Source organism: Moschus berezovskii, chromosome 24, assembly GCF_049115385.1.
Source record: "Moschus berezovskii isolate FMDL1 chromosome 24, NW_MosBer_1.0, whole genome shotgun sequence".
NCBI lineage: Eukaryota > Metazoa > Chordata > Mammalia > Artiodactyla > Moschidae > Moschus > Moschus berezovskii.
The window spans coordinates 13,823,521-13,841,638 of record NC_142483.1 but is presented as its reverse complement, the minus strand read 5'-3'; the positions used below and the strand labels follow the sequence as shown (position 1 = coordinate 13,841,638).

The window sequence follows — 18,118 nt, the reverse complement described above, 5'->3', positions numbered from 1 at the left end:
CAATCATAAGTACATATGCACCCAATATAGGAGCACCTCAATATGTAAGGCAAATTCTAACAAGTATGAAAGGGGAAATTAACAGTAACACAATTATAGTGGGGGACTTTAATAGCCCACTCACACCTATGGATAGATCAAGCAAACAGAAAATTAGCAAGGAAACAGAAGCTTCAAATGATACAATGGACTGATATCTATAGGGCATTTCACCCCAAAACAATGGATTTCACCTTTTACTCAAGTGTACATGGAACATTCTCCAGGACAGATCACAACCTGGGCCATAAATCTAGCCTTGGTAAATTTTTAAAAAACTGAAATCATTTCAAGCATCTTTTCTGATCACAATGCGGTAAGATTAGATGTCGACTAATAGGAAAAAAAACTATTAAAAATACAAACATATGGAGGCTAAAACAACAGACTTCTGAATAACCAACAGATCATGGAAGCAATCAAAAAAGAAATCAAAATATGCATAAGAACAACTGAAAATGAAAACATGACAATCCAAAACTTATGGGATTCAGTAAAAGCATAGCAGTACAAGGCTGCCTCAAGAAACAAGAGAAACACCAAATGAACAACCTAACTTTACACCAAAAGCAACTAGAAAAAGAAGAAAAGAAGAACCCCAAAGTTAGCAGAAGGAAATAAACTATAAAAATCAAACAGAAATAAATGAAAAAGAAATGAAGGAGATTATAACAAAAATCAGCAAACTAAAAGCTGGTTCTTTGAGAAGATAAATAAAATAGACAAGCCATTAACCAGACTCATCAAGAAACAAACGGAGAAGAATCAAATCAATAAAGTTAGAAATAAAAACGGAGAAATCACGACAACACAGAAATACAAAAGATCCTAAGAGACTACTATGAGCAATTATATGCCAATAAAATGGACAACTTGGAAGAAATGGAGAAATTCTTAGAAAAGTATAACCTTCCAAAACTGAACCAGGAAGATATAGAAAATCTTAACAGACCCATCAAAAGTACAAAAATCAAAACTGTAATCAAAAATCTTCTAACAAACAAAAGCCCAGGACCAGATGGCTTCACAGCTGAATTCTACCAAAAATTCAGAGAAGAGATAACACCTATCCTACTCAAACTCTTCCAGAAAATTGCAGAGGAAGGTAAACTCCCAAGCTCATTCTATGAGGCCACCGTCACCCTAATACCAAAACCAAAGATGCCACAAAAAAAGAAAACTACAGGCCAGTATCACTGATCAACACAGATGCAAAAATCCTCAACAAAATTCTAGCAAACAGAATTCAACAACATATTAACAAGATCATACATTATGAGCCAGTGGGCTTTATTCCAGGGATGCAAAGACTCTTCAATATTCACAAATCAATCAATGTGATACACCATATTAACAAACTGAAGAAAAAAACCATATGATTATCTCAATAGATGCAGAGAAACCCTTTGACAAAATCCAACACCCATTCATGATAAAAACTCTCCAGAATGCAAGCATAGAAGGAATATGCCTCAACATAAAAAAAGCCATATATAACAAACCCACAGCAAACATTATCCTCAATGGAGAAAAATTGAAAGCATTTCCTTTAAAATCAGGAATAAGACAAAGGTGACCACTCTCACCACTACTATTCAACATAGTTTTGGAAGTCCTAGCTACAGCAATCAGAGAAGAAAAAGAAATAAAAGAAATCCAGATTGGAAAAAAAGAAATAAAACTCTCACTGTTTGCAGATGACATGATCCTCTACATAGAAAACCCTAAAGACACCACCAGAAAATTACTAGAGCTCATCAATGAATATAGTAAACTTGCAGGATATAAAATTTTTACACTGAAATCCCTTGCATTCCTATACACTAATAATGAGAAATCAGAAAAAGAAATTAAGGAAACAAACCCCTTCACCATTGCAATGACAAGAATAAAATATTCAGGAATAAATTTACCTAAAGAAACAAAATATCTATCTATAGAAAACGATAAAACACTGATGAAAGAAATGAAAGATGACGCAAATAGATGGAGAAATATACCACATTCGTGGATTGGAAGAATCAATATAGTGAAAATGAGTATGCTACCCAAAACAAAGATGGAGAAGCTGTATACAGTTAGCAAAAACAAGACCAGGAGCTGACTGTGGCTCAGATCATGAATTCCTTATTGCCAAATTCAGACTTAAATTGAAGAAAGTAGGGAAAACCACTACACCATTCAGATATGACCTAAATCAAATCCCTTATGATTATACAGTGGAAGTGAGAAATAGATTTAAGGGACTAGATCTGATAGATAGAGTGCCTGATGAACTCTAGACAGAGATTCAAGAAAATTAGAGATTCCAAGGGAATATTTCATGCAAAGATGGGCTCGATAAAGGACAGAAATGGTATGGACCTAACAGAAGCAGAAGACATTAAGAAGAGGTGGCAAGAATACACAGAAGAACTGTACAAAAAAGATCTTCACGACCAAGATAGTCACGATAACGTGATCACTGACCTAGAGCCAGACATCTTGGAATGTGAAGTCAGTGGGCCTTAGAGAGCATCACTACGAACAAAGCTAGTGGAGGTGATGGAATTCCAGTTGAGCTATTTCAAGTCTTGAAAGGTGATGCTATGAAAGTGCTGCACTCAATATGCCAGGAAATTTAGAAAACTCAGCAGTGGCCACAGGACTGGAAGAGGTCAGTCTTTATTCCAATCCCAAAGAAAGGCAATGCCAAAGAATGCTCAAACTACCGCACAATTGCACTCATCTCACACGCTAGTAAAGTCATGCTCAAAATTCTCCAAGCCAGGCTTCAGCAGTATGTGTACCGTGAACTCCCAGATGTTCAAGCAGGTTTTAGAAAAGGCAGAGGAACCAGAGATCAAATTGCCAACATCCGCTGGATCATGGAGAAAGCAAGAGAGTTCTAGAAAACCATCTATTTCTGCTTCATTGACTATGCCAAAGCCTTTGACTGTGTGGATCACAATAAACTGTGGAACATTCTGAAAGAGATGGGAATACCAGACCACCTGACCTGCCTCTTGAAAAACCTGTATGCAGGTCAGGAAGCAACAGTCAGAACTGTACATGGAACAACAGACTGGTTCCAAATAGGAAAAGGAGTGCGTCAAGGCTGTATATTGTCACCTTGCTTATTTAACTTATATGCAGAGTACATCATGAGGAACGCTGGGCTGGAAGAAGCACAAGCTGGAATCAAGATTGCTGGGAGAAATATCAATAATCTCAGATATGCAGATGACACTACCCTTATGGCAGAAAGTGAAGAGGAACTCAAAAGCCTCTTGATGAAAGTGAAAGAGGAGAGTGAAAAGGTTGGCTTGAAGTCAACATTCAGAAAACTAAGATCATGGCATCTGGTCCCATCACTTCATGGGAAATAGATGGAAAAACAGTGGAAACAGTGTCAGATTTTATTTTTTTGGGCTCCAAAATCACTGCAGATGCTGATTGCAGCTAGGAAATTAAAAGACGCTTACTCCTTGGAAGGAAAGTTCTGACCAACCTTGATAATATATTAAAAAGCAGAGACATTACTTTGCCAACCAAGGTCCGTCTAGTCAAGGCTGTGGTTTTTCCCGTGGTCATGTATGGATGTGAGAGTTGGACTGTGAAGAAAGCTGATCGCCAAAGAATTGATGCTTTAGAACTGTGGTGCTGGAGAAGACTCTTGAGAGTCCCTTGGACTGCAAGGAGATCCAACCAGTCCATTCTAAAGGACATCAATCCTGGGTGTTCATTGGAAGGACTGATGCTAAAGCTGAAACTGCAATACTTTGGCCACATCATGTGACAAGTTGACTCACTGGAAAAGACTCTGATGCTGGGAAAGGTTGGGGGTGGGAGGAGAAGGGGAGGACAGAGAATGAGATTGCTGGATGGCATCACCGACTCTGTGGACATGAGTTTGAATGAACTCCGGGAGTTGGTGATGGACAGGGAGGCCTGGCGTGCTGTGATTCATGGGGTCGCAGAGAGTCGGACACGACTGAGCGGCTGAACTGACTGACTGACTGACTGATTAATAAGCTACCAATGGTATTTTTCACAGAAATAGAATAAATAATTTCACAATTTGTATGGAAGCAAAAAAACTTTTATTAGCCAAAGCAATCTTGAGAAAGAAGAATGGAACTGGAGGAATCAACCTGCCCCACTTCAGAATACTACAAAGCTACACCCATCAAGACAGTACGGTACTGGCACAAAGATAGAAATATAGATCAATGGAACGAAACAGAAAACCCAGAGATAAATCCATGCACCCGTGGATACCTTATCTTTGACAAAGGAGGCAAACATATACAATGGAGAAAAGGCAATCTCTTTAACAAGGTGTTCTGGGAAAACTGGTCAACTACCTGTAAAACAATGAAACTAGAACACTTTATAACACCATACACAAAAATAAACTCAAAATGGATTAAAGATCTAAATGTAAGACCAGAAACTATAAAACTCTTAGAGTAAAAACATAGGGATAACACTCTCTGATATAAATCACAGCAAGATCCTCTATGACCCACCTCTCAGAGTAATGGAAATAAAAACAAAAATAAATGGGACCTAATTAAACTTAAAAGCTTTTGCACAATGAAGGAAACTATAAGCAAGGTGAAAAGGCAGCCTTCAGAATGGGAGAAAATAATGGCAAATGAAACAACTAACAAAGAATTAATCTCCAAAACATACAAGCAGCTCATGCAACTCAATACCAGAAAAATAAACGACCCAATCAAAAAGTGGGCCAAAGCTAAACAGACATTTCTCCAAAGAAGACATAAGACAGCTAACAAACACAAGAAAAGATGCTCAACATCACTCACTATCAGAGAAACGCAAAGCAAAACCACAGTGAAGTACCATCTCATGCCAGTCAGAATGGCTGCCATTTTAGTCTACAAACAATAAATGTTGGAGGGGATGTGGAGAAACCCCCTTACACTGTTGATGGGAATGCAATCTAGTACAGCCACTTCAGAGAACAGTGTGGGGATTTCTTAAAATACTGGAAGTAGAACTGCCATACGACCCAGTAATCGCACTGCTGGGCATACACACGGAGGAAACCAGAATTGAAAGAGACACGTGTACCCCAATGTTCATTGCAACACTGTCTGCAATAGCTAAGACATGGAAGCAACCTAGATGTCCATTGGCAAACGAATGGATAAGGAAGATGTGGTACATATACACAATGAAATATTACTCAGCTATAAAAAAAAAAAGAACACATTTGAGTCAGTTCTAATGAGGTGTATGAAACTGGGGCCTCTTATACAGAGTGAAGTCAGAAACACCAATACAGTACATTAACACATATATATGGAATTTAGAAAGATGAGGAACACATGTACACCCGTGGCTGATTTTTGATGTATGGCAAAAAACACCGCATACTGTAAAGTAATGAGCCTCCAATTTAAAAAATTAATTAGTTTTTTTTTTTTTAAAAAATCACAAAACACAGGGAGATAAGACAATGCTCACACTATTTTGGTATAAAGAAGAAAAAAAAGCGGGATACAAAAGCAAACAGGCAATACAATTACTAATTTGATAAAAGAAAAACACACACAAGGATATGCATATAAATGTAAAGAAAAAAGACTAGAAGGAAGAAAACCCAAGAAAACAAGTGTTGTTTTCCTGCTAGGTAGTAGGAGTTTTAGGTGACTTTTTCTCTCTTTTTTGATACTTCTCAATACATTCTAAAAGTTCCAACATACAGGGTGCTCATTTTATAAACATAAAATATTAATTGTGTTTTTTAAATGTTTACCTCAGTATTCTCTGACTGTGACGTGCCAATGCCTGTCATGCTGCCGTGTCTGTGGAAAATAGTATACAACTTGCTCTAAGGTACTGACACAGACACACCAGAGGCCACCATGCAGCTCCCAGGAATGGCAGTCAGTGCAGTATGTCTATGGCACATAAAAGCACTTTTTTTCCTTCTAAGGCACTTCAGAATTGCCACCAAGAAGTCTCATCTTAATTAAATTAATAATCACAGTAGCAGCAGAAGTTAACTATTCACTAAGCACTCCTCGTGTCCCAGGGTCTGTGCTTAATGGCTCAAAACCACAACTGTGTTTGAACTTCATACTTCCTGTGTGAGTTTTTCCCATTTTACAGATGAGGAAATGGAAGCTCATGAAGGTTGTTCTGTTTGACACTGAACCCAGGTCAAGCTCATGCTTCTACCTAAACTACAGTCCCTTCTTCCCTAAATCAAAATAGTACAAAATATTTTAGAAACAAGGAAATGTATGGGATTATAAGGTCTAAGGTAGAAATATCTTGTGGCAATTTGGTTTGGCCAATTAAGGATGAGAAAAACTAAATAGGAAATGAACTTTTATAACAAAGTCATTCTGAAGATAATAAAACTAAAAGGTAAGTAAACTACACTGCAAGGAGATCCAACCAGTCCATCCTAAAGGAGATTAGTCCTGAGTGTTCATTGGAAAGACTGATGTTGAAGCTGAAACTCCAATACTTTGGCCACCTGATGTGATGAGCTGACTCATTTGAAAAGACCCTGATGCTGGGAAAGATTGAGGGCAGGAGGAGAAGGGGACAACGAGGATGAGATGGTTGGATGGCATCATCAACTCAATGGACATGAGTTTGGGTAGACTCCGGCAGTTGGTGATGGACAGGGAAGCCTGGTGTGCTGCGATCCACGGGGTCGCAAAGAGTTGGACATGACTGAGCAACTGAACTGAAATGAACTGAAAGTAAACTACAGGTTAGAAAGAAAGTACTCTTTAGATCAAAATTCTTTCCCATAATCCTGTGCCAATATAGTATTAAAAAAGGATACTGTAACATTCACATGTCCTAAATCAAGAATTCAGATGCCCCATTTTGTTGGCAAACAAAGAATAAAGTCAGAGGCAATCTTGGAAATCCAAAGTAACACCACATGTGCGCTGCAGTTCCATTCTTCCTGCTAATACAACATTTCAGGGATAATGGCCTATATGGGAAAAAAATCTTAAAATGAGTGGATATATATATATGTGTTTAACTGCTTCATTTTGCTATACACCTAAAACTAAAACAACATTGTAAATCAACTATACTCCAAAAAAACTTTTAAAATAAGATTTCAGGGAACTCTTGCCAGTCAAGATAAACATTATAATTATAGTAATATTCCAAAAATAGTAAAAAGAACTTCAGACTTCATCTAGACTCATTTACTCCATGGAGATTTTCAATTCCATATTTTGGTAAACACTGATTAACTTTTTTTACAACTGCTTAGTTCAACCACAATGTACCCTTGAATGTACTTGGGCAATTAATTGGGCAAACAGTTAGGCAATTTGTTTGTTTGGCAAACAATTAGGGACACCTCCACTGAAAGTACCAAAAGACAAAAACTAGTACCTAAACCCTAGCTTACCCTAGAAAAGGGGTGACTGTGCCCCTAGTACCTGCTTATCTTCATTAACCAGCCTGAAGAAATTATGTATATATGGGTGAGTCAACTTTTGATTTCTGAGAGTTGGTTCATCAATGCCAGTTGCCTTTGTGTGTTTGGGCAATAGAGAGCAGAAACCAGAGATACTTACCCGCACTGCTTCAGACTTCTTGTGAAACATCTCTTCCATGTTCTTTGCCAGCTTTTTCACCAGCTGGAGACCATCAATTTCTTCTATGGCAACATCCTTCTCATACTCTTTGTATTTCTGTAAGGAGAATGGACAACATTAAAGGCACAAGGTATCATAAAACACAGTGCCCATGATGCCAGAGCACATTTACTTAAAAGGAATAAGTAAAAATAATAAGTGAAAAAAAAAATAAGTGAAACAAATCTGACGTGGTTGGGGGCTCCCCACCTCAACACCCTGTGGATTTAAGAGGCCGTTCCTTCCGGAAGTGTATAAATTAGTCTGGGATAGAAACTGCATGCTGAATTTACTAATTAAGAAATGAGAAACCAGAACTATAAAGGTGGCATAGAAATACAAGAAACTATTCTTAAGTAATCTTTTAAAACTTTGAACAGAGTTACAGATTTTGCCATTTGTTATAAACTGGTATATGTAGTTTAACCAGAACCATGAGAAAGTTGGTATTGTGTGAATTGTGAGGCACTTTCGACATGTTGTAGGAGTGATGTGGACTTTCTTGAGTTTTACACATTCATGGTCTGTATCTCGTGCCTTTGTTGGTTTTCTGTGAGCTGTAGTTTCTGGGAAATGAGCAGCTCTCATTCCTGTAACTCTTGTAATCCAGTCATTCGTGTGCCTCCTTCAAGAGGATTCAGTACGGCTGTGGTGCTGTTGTCCCTCTGATAGGAACTCTAACTCAGTGTAAAGCCCCAAAGATCTGTTACTTATTTTTATTTTATATTGTACTATATTTTATTTACAGTGTTATGTTTGTTTCAGGTGTACAGCAAAGTGATACAGTCATATATATATATGAATTAACAAAAGCAGTTCCCGTCTTTTGATGGGGAGCTCATGGTTTACAATATAAATGGCATTATTTTGAGAGAGGGATAACTTAGGTATGGCATTGGGTTTTTTTTCTTTTTGCAGCTTGAGGCAGTTGTAAAATAACTTAATGTAGCTTTTTGCAACTGTGTATTCTATTTTTTTCATTTGGTGAAATTTTAACTGTTAATGTTTATGGCATTGTGCTTTGTACCATTTATTAAATAAAAAATTTTTAAAAAAGGAATAAGAGTCCCTTGGACTGCAAGGAGATCCAACCAGTCCATTCTAAAGGAGATCAGTCCTGGGTGTTCACTGGAAGGACTGATGCTAAAGCTGAAACTCCAATACTTTGGCCACCTCATGTGACGAGTTGACTCACTGGAAAAGACTCTGATTCTAGGAAGGATTGAGGGTGGGAGGAGACGGGGACGGCAAAGACTGAGATGGCTGGATGGCATCACCGACTCGATGGACATGAGTTTGAGTGAACTCCGGGAGTTGGTGATGGACAGGGAGGCCTGGCATGCTGTGATTCACGGGGTCGCAAAGAGTCGGACACGACTGAGCGACTGAAGTGAACTGGGCTGAAAAATAAAAATTTCTGTTGGATTTGGGGAGATTGCACTGTATTTCAAAATTATTAAACTAACTAAAGAGAAAAGTGAAAATTGGCTCTGGCTCTCTTGAAGCTTAACTAGTATCCAGAAAAAAAAAAAAAATCAAGCCTAAAGCAATCAAATAGAGCACCTTATACACATTTTATAGTGTGAGAGTCCTTGCTGTCAATTTTTAGTATTTTGATTCAATTCAGTTACTGAGGACTTCCTAAATATCCTAAGGAACTCGCAAAAAGAAGCATGTACACAAGCAACAGTAAAACAGCAACATATATTAGGATAACCTTGATTTCATGGTTTGTGAATCTGTTTATAAGCAACTAATTTGTCCCACAGTATACTCAAATTCTCAAGGACAACTTGTCATTTTAAGTGAAAGGAAAGTGTCAGTTGCTCAGTTATGTCTGACTCTTTGCAACCCCATGAACTGTATGTAGCCCACCAGGCTCCTAAGTCAATGGAATTCTCCAGGCAAGAATATTGGAGTTGGTTGCCATTTTCTCCTCTAAGGGATCTTCCTGATCCAGGAGTAGAACTCAGGTCTCCTGCATTGTAGGCAGATTCTTTACCGTCTGAGCCAAAACCCACCAAATAACTCTGAAATTTATCTGGCTAAACCAGCAGTTCTCAAAGTGACCCTAGAACACCTGTAGGGTCCCTGAGACCCTTTCAAGGGTCCACAAATTCCTCCGTTTTTCCAACAGATTATTTATATGAAGTCGTATCTTCTTACTTGATTTTAACAAATCACAGCAGGTTGAACACAAAAGCAGATAAGAAAATCTACCTATCTTCTCTAAAACCAAATCTTGAAAAGATTTACAAAAATGAAAAAAAATGCCACTCCTCTATTTTTTTAAGTTATTTTTAATAAAATATATTTTGTATGTTAACATACAATGAGTCTTTTTATTTTGAACTTGTTAATTTTTAAGTTAATGAATTATTGGTTTTAATTTCTAATGTGGCAAATATTTATACATACAACTTGCATAAACAGAAGCTCTTAAGGGTCCTCAGTATTTTTTAAGTGTGTAAAGGGGTCCTGAGGCCAAGAAGCTTGATATAACTAAACATTTAATTTTGTTCCCACTGAAAAGAAATATTGCTTATTAATTTAAAAAATCTTCCAAATGCAGCTCAAAATACTTTTAATGTTAAGAAGAATCCTTTACATTTATGTAGCTATCAAAAGTCTAGAGAACTAAAAATACTGGGGGCCTTACATTTTCCCTCATTTGGATGAAAAACCTGAAACAGTTACTCACCCTGCCAAGTTTCTACTTTAGGAAAACACAAGGATTCACATGTAATCTGGACTATAGAAACTTTAAGAGTAATTTCTGAAATGGAAAATAAACCAACTTTTTAATGCAGGATAATTTCAAGATACAAATTTCTATTTTCTCTCTATGTCCTCTCCATCTCCTTCAAAAATGTAAACCAGGAGGAGGTTCAGTCTTTCCTTGCCCCAAGGAAGGGACTGTGTGTATGATCCACTACTACAAATGATCTACTGCATCACTTAAAACATGCTCTGAGAGCTCTGCATGGTCCTATAATACAGGGGTCCCCAACATCCAGGATCTAATGCCTGATGATGTGACATGGAGCTGATGTAATAATAACAGACATAAAGTACACAATAAAGTAAGGCGCTTGAATCACCCTGAAACCATCCCCCTACACCGGTCCATGGAAAAATGGTCTCCTACGAAACCAGTCTCTGGTGCCAAAAATGGTTGGGGACCACTGCTATCATGGACCATGAGTTGTAAGTGACTCTCTTCTCCCTGCTCCCTGAAAATGTCCATAAAAATCTTAGATATTTGTGTGGAGTCCTTCACTTGCTTGGAAAACCATCATTTCTTCTTCTAGCCTTCCCTTGCTCTTCAACAAGGCTCTCCTCGTTTCCCAAACAAGGAGGCGACACCTTCCCTCCAGGTGCCCAGAGCATTCTGTGCTCAGCTCTCCTGGCATCAGAGCTTGTGTGGTCCGAGAGTTAAGGACAACTCCCCGGCCCACAGCAGACACTCACATAACTTCTCTGGATGAAGCCTGTGGCAGCACAACTGCAATGCTACAATACAAGAAAGATGCAAGTAAGGACGCAGCTGACTGATGCTCCTGTAAGGGTGACCTCCCCACTCCTTGGGAGGTTGGCTGGCTTGGCCCCAGATGTGGGACTGTAGCCAGCCCAAGGCTGGCTCAGGCTAACAGTGTCCTCTGGTGTATGAATAAAACTTCAATGACAATCACTGGAAACTTTCCCGAAGTTCAAATGCAAGCCAGTGATATCTTCGGAGCCAAAGATTCTGGAGGTTCTCTGCTGCCTGCCAGATGTTCACCAAGAGCCAAGGCCAGCTTAGACACAGGTTGATTCACTACCCAAAATACAAAGTTCAAGAAGTGAGTAAAACAAAACAAAACTAGTGTCAGTCTAATATTTACAGTCAGGGAAATAAATCTCTATCATAATTCAGAGCCTAAAGGTGACCTAGAGGCTTAAGATAAAGAAAAAGAAAATGAATTTCACAATTAGCCTTTACCTAAATCTTTTGTTTTTAACACTGAGTCCCATTATTCTGATCATATCTGTCACTTTCATGTTTTTTCAAGTCCAAACAGACTTCTAGAAGGGAACCAGTTTATACAACTCTGACTATCCACCAAGTTCTCAATGAGACCTTCCTGCAAACTCTCTTCTTCTGAATCTGTTCTGTAAAAAGGAACCACTGATTTTATGAAGGTCTGCTGGTGTCCCAGGATTCCTTGTGCCTTGTGACCGAGCTAACTCAGCTCAACACGAAGCTCTGTGCCAGCCAAGGATTCCAGATCTGGGACAAACTTAGCAGGTCACTGGTTCTATTCCTCTTCCAGCATAAACTCTCTCCCCTTAGGACATGCGACAATGGGTCCTCTTTGCCAATGAGCCAAGTCTCATACTACTTTCTCACCACCCCAGGGAAGTCATCCTATAAGCAAAAAACATTCTACTTTTCAAGATGTGTTAATTTAGCCTTTTGGAATCAGGTCAGAACAATGGAATGTCTTCCTCTCACTAGGAAACATTACTCTTTGCTGGAATCAAAAGATTTTGAAGAACAGAGAGAGTAACCAAGTGATAGTCATTAATCAACTTCAAACCCTTAGCAGCTCAGAAACACCAAAAGCATCAAAAACATACCTACGGTACAAAACCAAGCAATATGACCTCCAGCAACTGAACCGAGTAAGCTACAACAGTACAGCAAATTCCACACAGCCATCCGAATTGTGCAAAAGAAGGTAGGAAACTAGTATACAGAATGTTACAATTGGTTACAGATAGTAATCGGTGACTTTTTGCTTTAAGTTACTAAACTGCCTATACATACATACACACACACACACACACGAACACTGTGAGGACAGACGCCAAATGCTCACAGCTGGCTGCACTATTACAAATAATTATTTTTCTTTCTTCTTTCTGCTCACCTGTATTTTCTAATTTTTGTAATGAGCATACTATTTTGGAAACTAGAGAATGTATATGAGCAGAACAGAAGATGGGCACTTACTAACAAATTTCTGTAGGGGAATGCAGCCCCAATTAGAATCTGTGTAGTTAAGCAGCATGTCTTCATTAGCTGAGCCTAAGGAAGTTAGCAAAATTAGTCTTCCGTGTGTCACAAGCCCAGCACGGTTCCAGGAGCTTTTCATGTATCAATTTGTCTAATCCTCACAGCTACCCTCTGGGGCAGGTGTCATCCCCATGCTGCAGACGGGGAACTGAGGCTAAGAAAGATTTAGTCATTGTTGAAAGTCAAACGGTCAGAGAATGAGTTTTAAACTTAGAGAAGTCTGCCTTCAAACTGCTTGGTCTTTTGAACTTAGCAGGTAGAGGGTGAAGAGCTGATAATCTAAGTATTTGTGTTCTTGTTTCAGAGGGCCCATTTCACTGCCATCACAGTGGCTGTTTCATTGATTGGTAGCTTTTAGGGGTTTAAACTAACCAAGAGACTCAAATACCTAAAATCAGAGACATCATCAGTCAACAAGGGCGGCAGCTGTGTACAAGTCTCCTCCAGGTGAGCAAAAGCCACACAGCCAGGGCTGGCTGGATGTCATAGGAGGAGATGCTATCCCTCTACTTGGGGAATGAGCTTAGAGCCTGTCCCCAGAGAAGCAGACACAGCTCTTGACCCTTGAAAGAGGCCCAGAAGCCTTAAATGTACTGTGTATGTGTGTGTGGGGTGAGTCACGTCAGTCATGTTCGACTCTGTGAAACTTCATGGACCATAGCCCAACAGGCTCCACTGTTCATGGGATTTTCTGGAATGCGTTGCCATGCCCTCCTCCAGGGAATCTTCCCAACTCAGGAATCAAACCTGCATCTCCTGTGTCTCCTGCACTGCAGGTAGATTCTCCACCGCTGAGCCACCAGGGAAGCCGTCTTAATTATGTTGGGTTGGCCAGAAAGCTCATTGGTAAGATACTATGGAAAAACCCCAACAAACTTATTGGCCAATCCAATATATTACTTCATGGCTGTGTTTTGGCTACACATTGTCCTATTCTCCAAAGTATCAAGAATAACCTGAAGCCACACAGCTGTCATGGCAGTAACACTTTATTTTCTACAGCCTCAAGGGTTGCTCTGGCAATTACTTTGTTTTGTGTAAAAAAACAGCCATTTGTCAACTGGGTAAAGGAATCTGGAAAGTACCAGCACGTCTCTGTCAATACACACAATGAAGGCAGAGGGGAAGACCAAAGTGGAAGAGACACTGTGCCACCTGATCAAAGATTCAGGCCAGTCTGGATTGGACCTCTGACTCCAAAACTCCTACATTTTGTGTCTCTGGTATGCCAAGCAGGGGTTGGGTACCAAGCACAACGTGATGAGTAAAGCAAAGCTGAAGAAAGCTTGGTCCAAAGGTCAGGAATATTCTGATGACTAAACCAGAAAAGAAGACACAACATCATCATAACTACCCCGATGCGGTGGTCAAGGCAGTCATTCCAACTTTCTGGACCCCTAAAGGATAACTAGGCTAAGAAGAGGGGAGATGAAACAGGGGATGAGCAGAACGGTAGGTATGGATATCCAAGACAAGAGGCTGCCTGGAACACAGGGACCACCCCTGTTCCACTTCCCTGGTGCATGGATGGCCAGGACAGGGGACTCTGGTGAGAGACGAGGTCAAAGAAGTAAGCAGGGCCAGGCCATCAAAGGTAGTATGCTAGGATGAAGAGTTTGGACATTATCTTGACATGACTAGGAGGCTGAGGGTATGGATTCAAACAACAATCAGAACCACTGAAGGATTTAACAGTAGGAGGGACCCAAGACCAGATTCATGGTTTTGAAAAATCTCAGTGTGCAGAAAGGGAGGGAGGAACATAAAACTGGCAAGGAGTTGGGAAGAAGAAAAGTAGAGACAGGAAATGAGAGGTGGGCTCCTTGGGAGACATCAAGAGGTCTGATGGTCAGACACAGCAGCACAGTGCCTACACAGGACAGGCCACTCTAAATCTTCGTGTTCTCCTGTTTTGCCCTCTTTGAATTTCTGCTATAGAAGATTCTGGTATATGTAGTATTTTCATACAAACGCCTTCCTGAACTTCTAATGCAGGAGACAAATTCCAATGAGGTGGCTGATGACACTGATGTTCTTCACTCTGCCACCTCTGACCATCCTCTGGGGCTCCCTCTGGCTTGCGGAAGAAGCTGCAGACACCTGAGCATCATAGCCTGTGTGCCTTTAAGCCAAGGCCAGGGTCGAGGCAGAACACAGCCCTTTACAAGAGTACCTTTCAGCATTCGTGACACAGAAGGAAGGCAGTCCAAGAAACTTTTTATTCCCTCTATCACAGGAGAACATCTGAAGCTTCCATTCCTTCTGTTAGCAGAATCAGCATTTGGCAAGAAATCTTGTGATGAGCCAAGAACATTTATCATTTGAGAAGGGAGACACAGAAATGCATTATTTCTGTAGCATCTATTTTGCCAGATCATTTCACACAAATACCAGGAAGAGAAAAGCATTACTTCACTGTCAGAACACTTAATGTTGTTCATACCTTTGGGTCATTTTTTTTTTTCCTACGTGATAACTGCATATCTAGGAGTAAGTCACCTGGAACAGCCCCCAGAGAGAGGGCTTCAGTCAGGAGGCTTCTGACCAATCACAATCAATTAGTATAGCAGACAAACACTGAAGAGGAGCTCTGAATGTGCTCCGCATCAGCAAAGAAGACTCTCTTGCAGGATGGACACAAGGAGTACCATCAGCCAAGAGCTGGAACATCTGAACATGGTCTCTTGGCCAAATTTTCTCGTCGCAAACTGAAATTACATTTCTAGAGTCAGTATAATTAAATCACTAGATGAGGGGAGAAGACGGTAAAGCAAAGACCTGCTTGTCCCCAAATAAGCATCTGGAGAGGTTGCCTAAAAGACTGTAACTTGAGAGAAACTTGCCTCTTCTTCATCCCATCCCTAAGCCTCCGGCACTTCCCCTAAAAACTCCTGTCCCAGTTTCCCAGTAAACTCTGTTACTGGGAAAGCAACCCACACAGGTTAAGCCCAGAACCTTTCAAAGGGACTTGTTATGTAAAAGCAGAAGATGCCGCATATTCCTACCTTAAGATTTCATTTTTGGTCTAATTCTCATTCCTTCAAGCTCTGAAGTAGACACAGAACAGCAGATAAAATTATTAAACTATTCAGGTAAAGATCACACCAATATTACAAAAGAACCTAGACTGAAATTACTGTTATTTTCATTCATTCAACAATTATTTACAAATTGCCTGAAACCCAGAGATCGAATCCAGGTCTCCCACATTGTAAAGAATCTGCCTGCAATATGGGAGACCTGGGTTTGATCCCTGGGTTGGGAAGATCCCCTGGAGAAGGGATAAGGCCATCCACTCCAGTACTCTGGCCTGGAGAATTCCATGGACTCTATAGTCCATGGGGTCACAAAGAGTCAGACACGACTAAGTGACTTTCAAAAAACAATGTGCTGGCAGGTGCGGGGGGCGGGGAATCGGGAGCCACTGACAAATAAACATATTCCCTTGGATATGAGAAGGCTAATTTTTTGCTGTTTTTATTAACAATAGATAATAAATAAGCTGGAGCAGAGTCACACGAGTTACTTCAATCAAAATCTGAGCTGTGCTGTCCTACACAGATGTTATATGTGTGTCTCCTCCCAGGGTCACACCTGTCTGCCATGCAGGTATATCACTTCCACCAGATGTGGGGAGAGCATTGTGTATCCTCTAGTAAGTGCAGAACAGTCTGTAAAGCACAGACATGTATTTCTCCCTGAGCAGGGAAGGGTGGGTAGCAGGAAATGTGGGCAATCCAAACTGATTTGTAAACACTGAAAAATTGGCCAGGAACAAGAGTGACGTGACAGTCAACAGGTAGGAAGAGGGTCTCGGGAAAGAATGTAAAATAATGAATTGTCCAAGGGTTGAAGAAAAGATGACTGTGCCACATATGTAATTCCCTGGCTCTGGGAGTCGAAGTTTACAAAGTATCCTGTTAGTGTAATGAGATGGCCATGAGCCATCTCAAGGATCACAAGGCAGTTGGTCAACAGAGGCAAGATATCTCTGACCAAGGCTTGATGAATACTGGGAACGGGGTGGGGGGCAGGGGGAGAGTGGGAAGGGATAGTCTAGATTGCAGGGAAGCGTCTTATATGTCCCTCTGAGCTCATGCTCTGTTACTCAATCATGTTCGACTCTCTGCGACCCCGGGGGCTATAGCCTGCCAGGCTCCTTTGTCTATGGGATTTCCCAGGCAAGAATACTAGAGTGGGTTGTCATTTCCTTCTCCAGTGGATTTCCCAAATCAGGGATTAAACCTGTATTTCCTGCACTAGCAGGCAGATTCTTTACCACCACTGCACCACCTGGGAAACCAAGGTCACCACCACCTATCTATAATTTCTTTTAATAAAATACATGTAAGTGGGAAGATATAATATTAAATATTACTCTATCATTCTGTAATTATAAAATGACACATGCACACATTTTAAAAAGGTACACATGTTAAATAGATAGTTTAAATATACATATTAAATAGAGACACATATTAAATATTTTTTAGAAACTGTAATTTAAAAAAGCATTTTAAAAATCTACATCATTAAAATTTTTGGTTTATAAATATACCCTTAAATGCAGGGCATCAAGCAGCTTAAATAACTATGTATTATTGACTCACTGGAAAAAACTCTGATGCTGGGAAAGGTTGGGGGCGGGAGGAGAAGGGGACGACGGAGAATGAGATGGCTGGATGGCATCACCGACTCTGTTTACATGAGTTTGAGTGAACTCCGGGAGTTGGTGATGGACAGGGAGGCCTGGCGTGCTGTGGTTCATGGGGTCGCGGAGAGTCGGACACGACTGAGCGACTGAACTGAACTGAACTGATGATGGTCAGCCACATATAAGGTACATACTCTTTCAAGTTTAAAGTACCTCTCCTAAGAATTGAGCTAAGGTTGATTCTTTATTTTAGTTCAACTGGAATAAAATGATAACAGGAGTATTTTCCTGTATGGTCCAAAAAATTACAGCCTAAAGGTCAAGCAACCCAGAATTTAATAAATATTGAGAAGAATCCAACAGTTAATAATACCAAATCCTACCCAGCATCCAGTTTTGCGCAAGTATAAGATTATCAAATGGAAACCTGTTCTACAAAAACAACCTTACTAGAAAGAGAAGAAACTATAAAGAAATGGACTACGTTAGAGATCCGGGTAAGTGCCCACCTTCCTCAAACGAGAGACTGAGTGAGACTCAATACATAACTTGTCAAAGACACATTTCAGTGGCAGCACCAGGCAGAGTCACCCCCAGTGACGAGAAAGGCACGGGGTCCTGTTCTGTCTCCTCTGTCTTATGGGCTGGGTGGGAAGGAATCTTCATGGATTTTGCTGGCATGCGACTGATTTGGAGCCTGATAAGCAATATTTACTTGGCTTAGAATCACTGGCC

The 18,118-nt window shown here is 40.1% G+C and overlaps 1 protein-coding gene across 1 annotated transcript in view; it reads right to left on the bottom strand.

Annotated features, from left to right (window-relative positions):
* The window catches only part of CACNA2D3 (calcium voltage-gated channel auxiliary subunit alpha2delta 3), a 902,079-nt gene that overhangs the window by 709,362 nt on the left and 174,599 nt on the right, over window positions 1-18,118 (bottom strand). Inside the window, exon 3 of the mRNA XM_055414097.2 lies at window positions 7,611-7,727. Within this exon, the coding sequence (XP_055270072.2) occupies window positions 7,611-7,727 (117 nt within the window). The remainder of the gene's footprint in view (window positions 1-7,610; window positions 7,728-18,118) is intronic.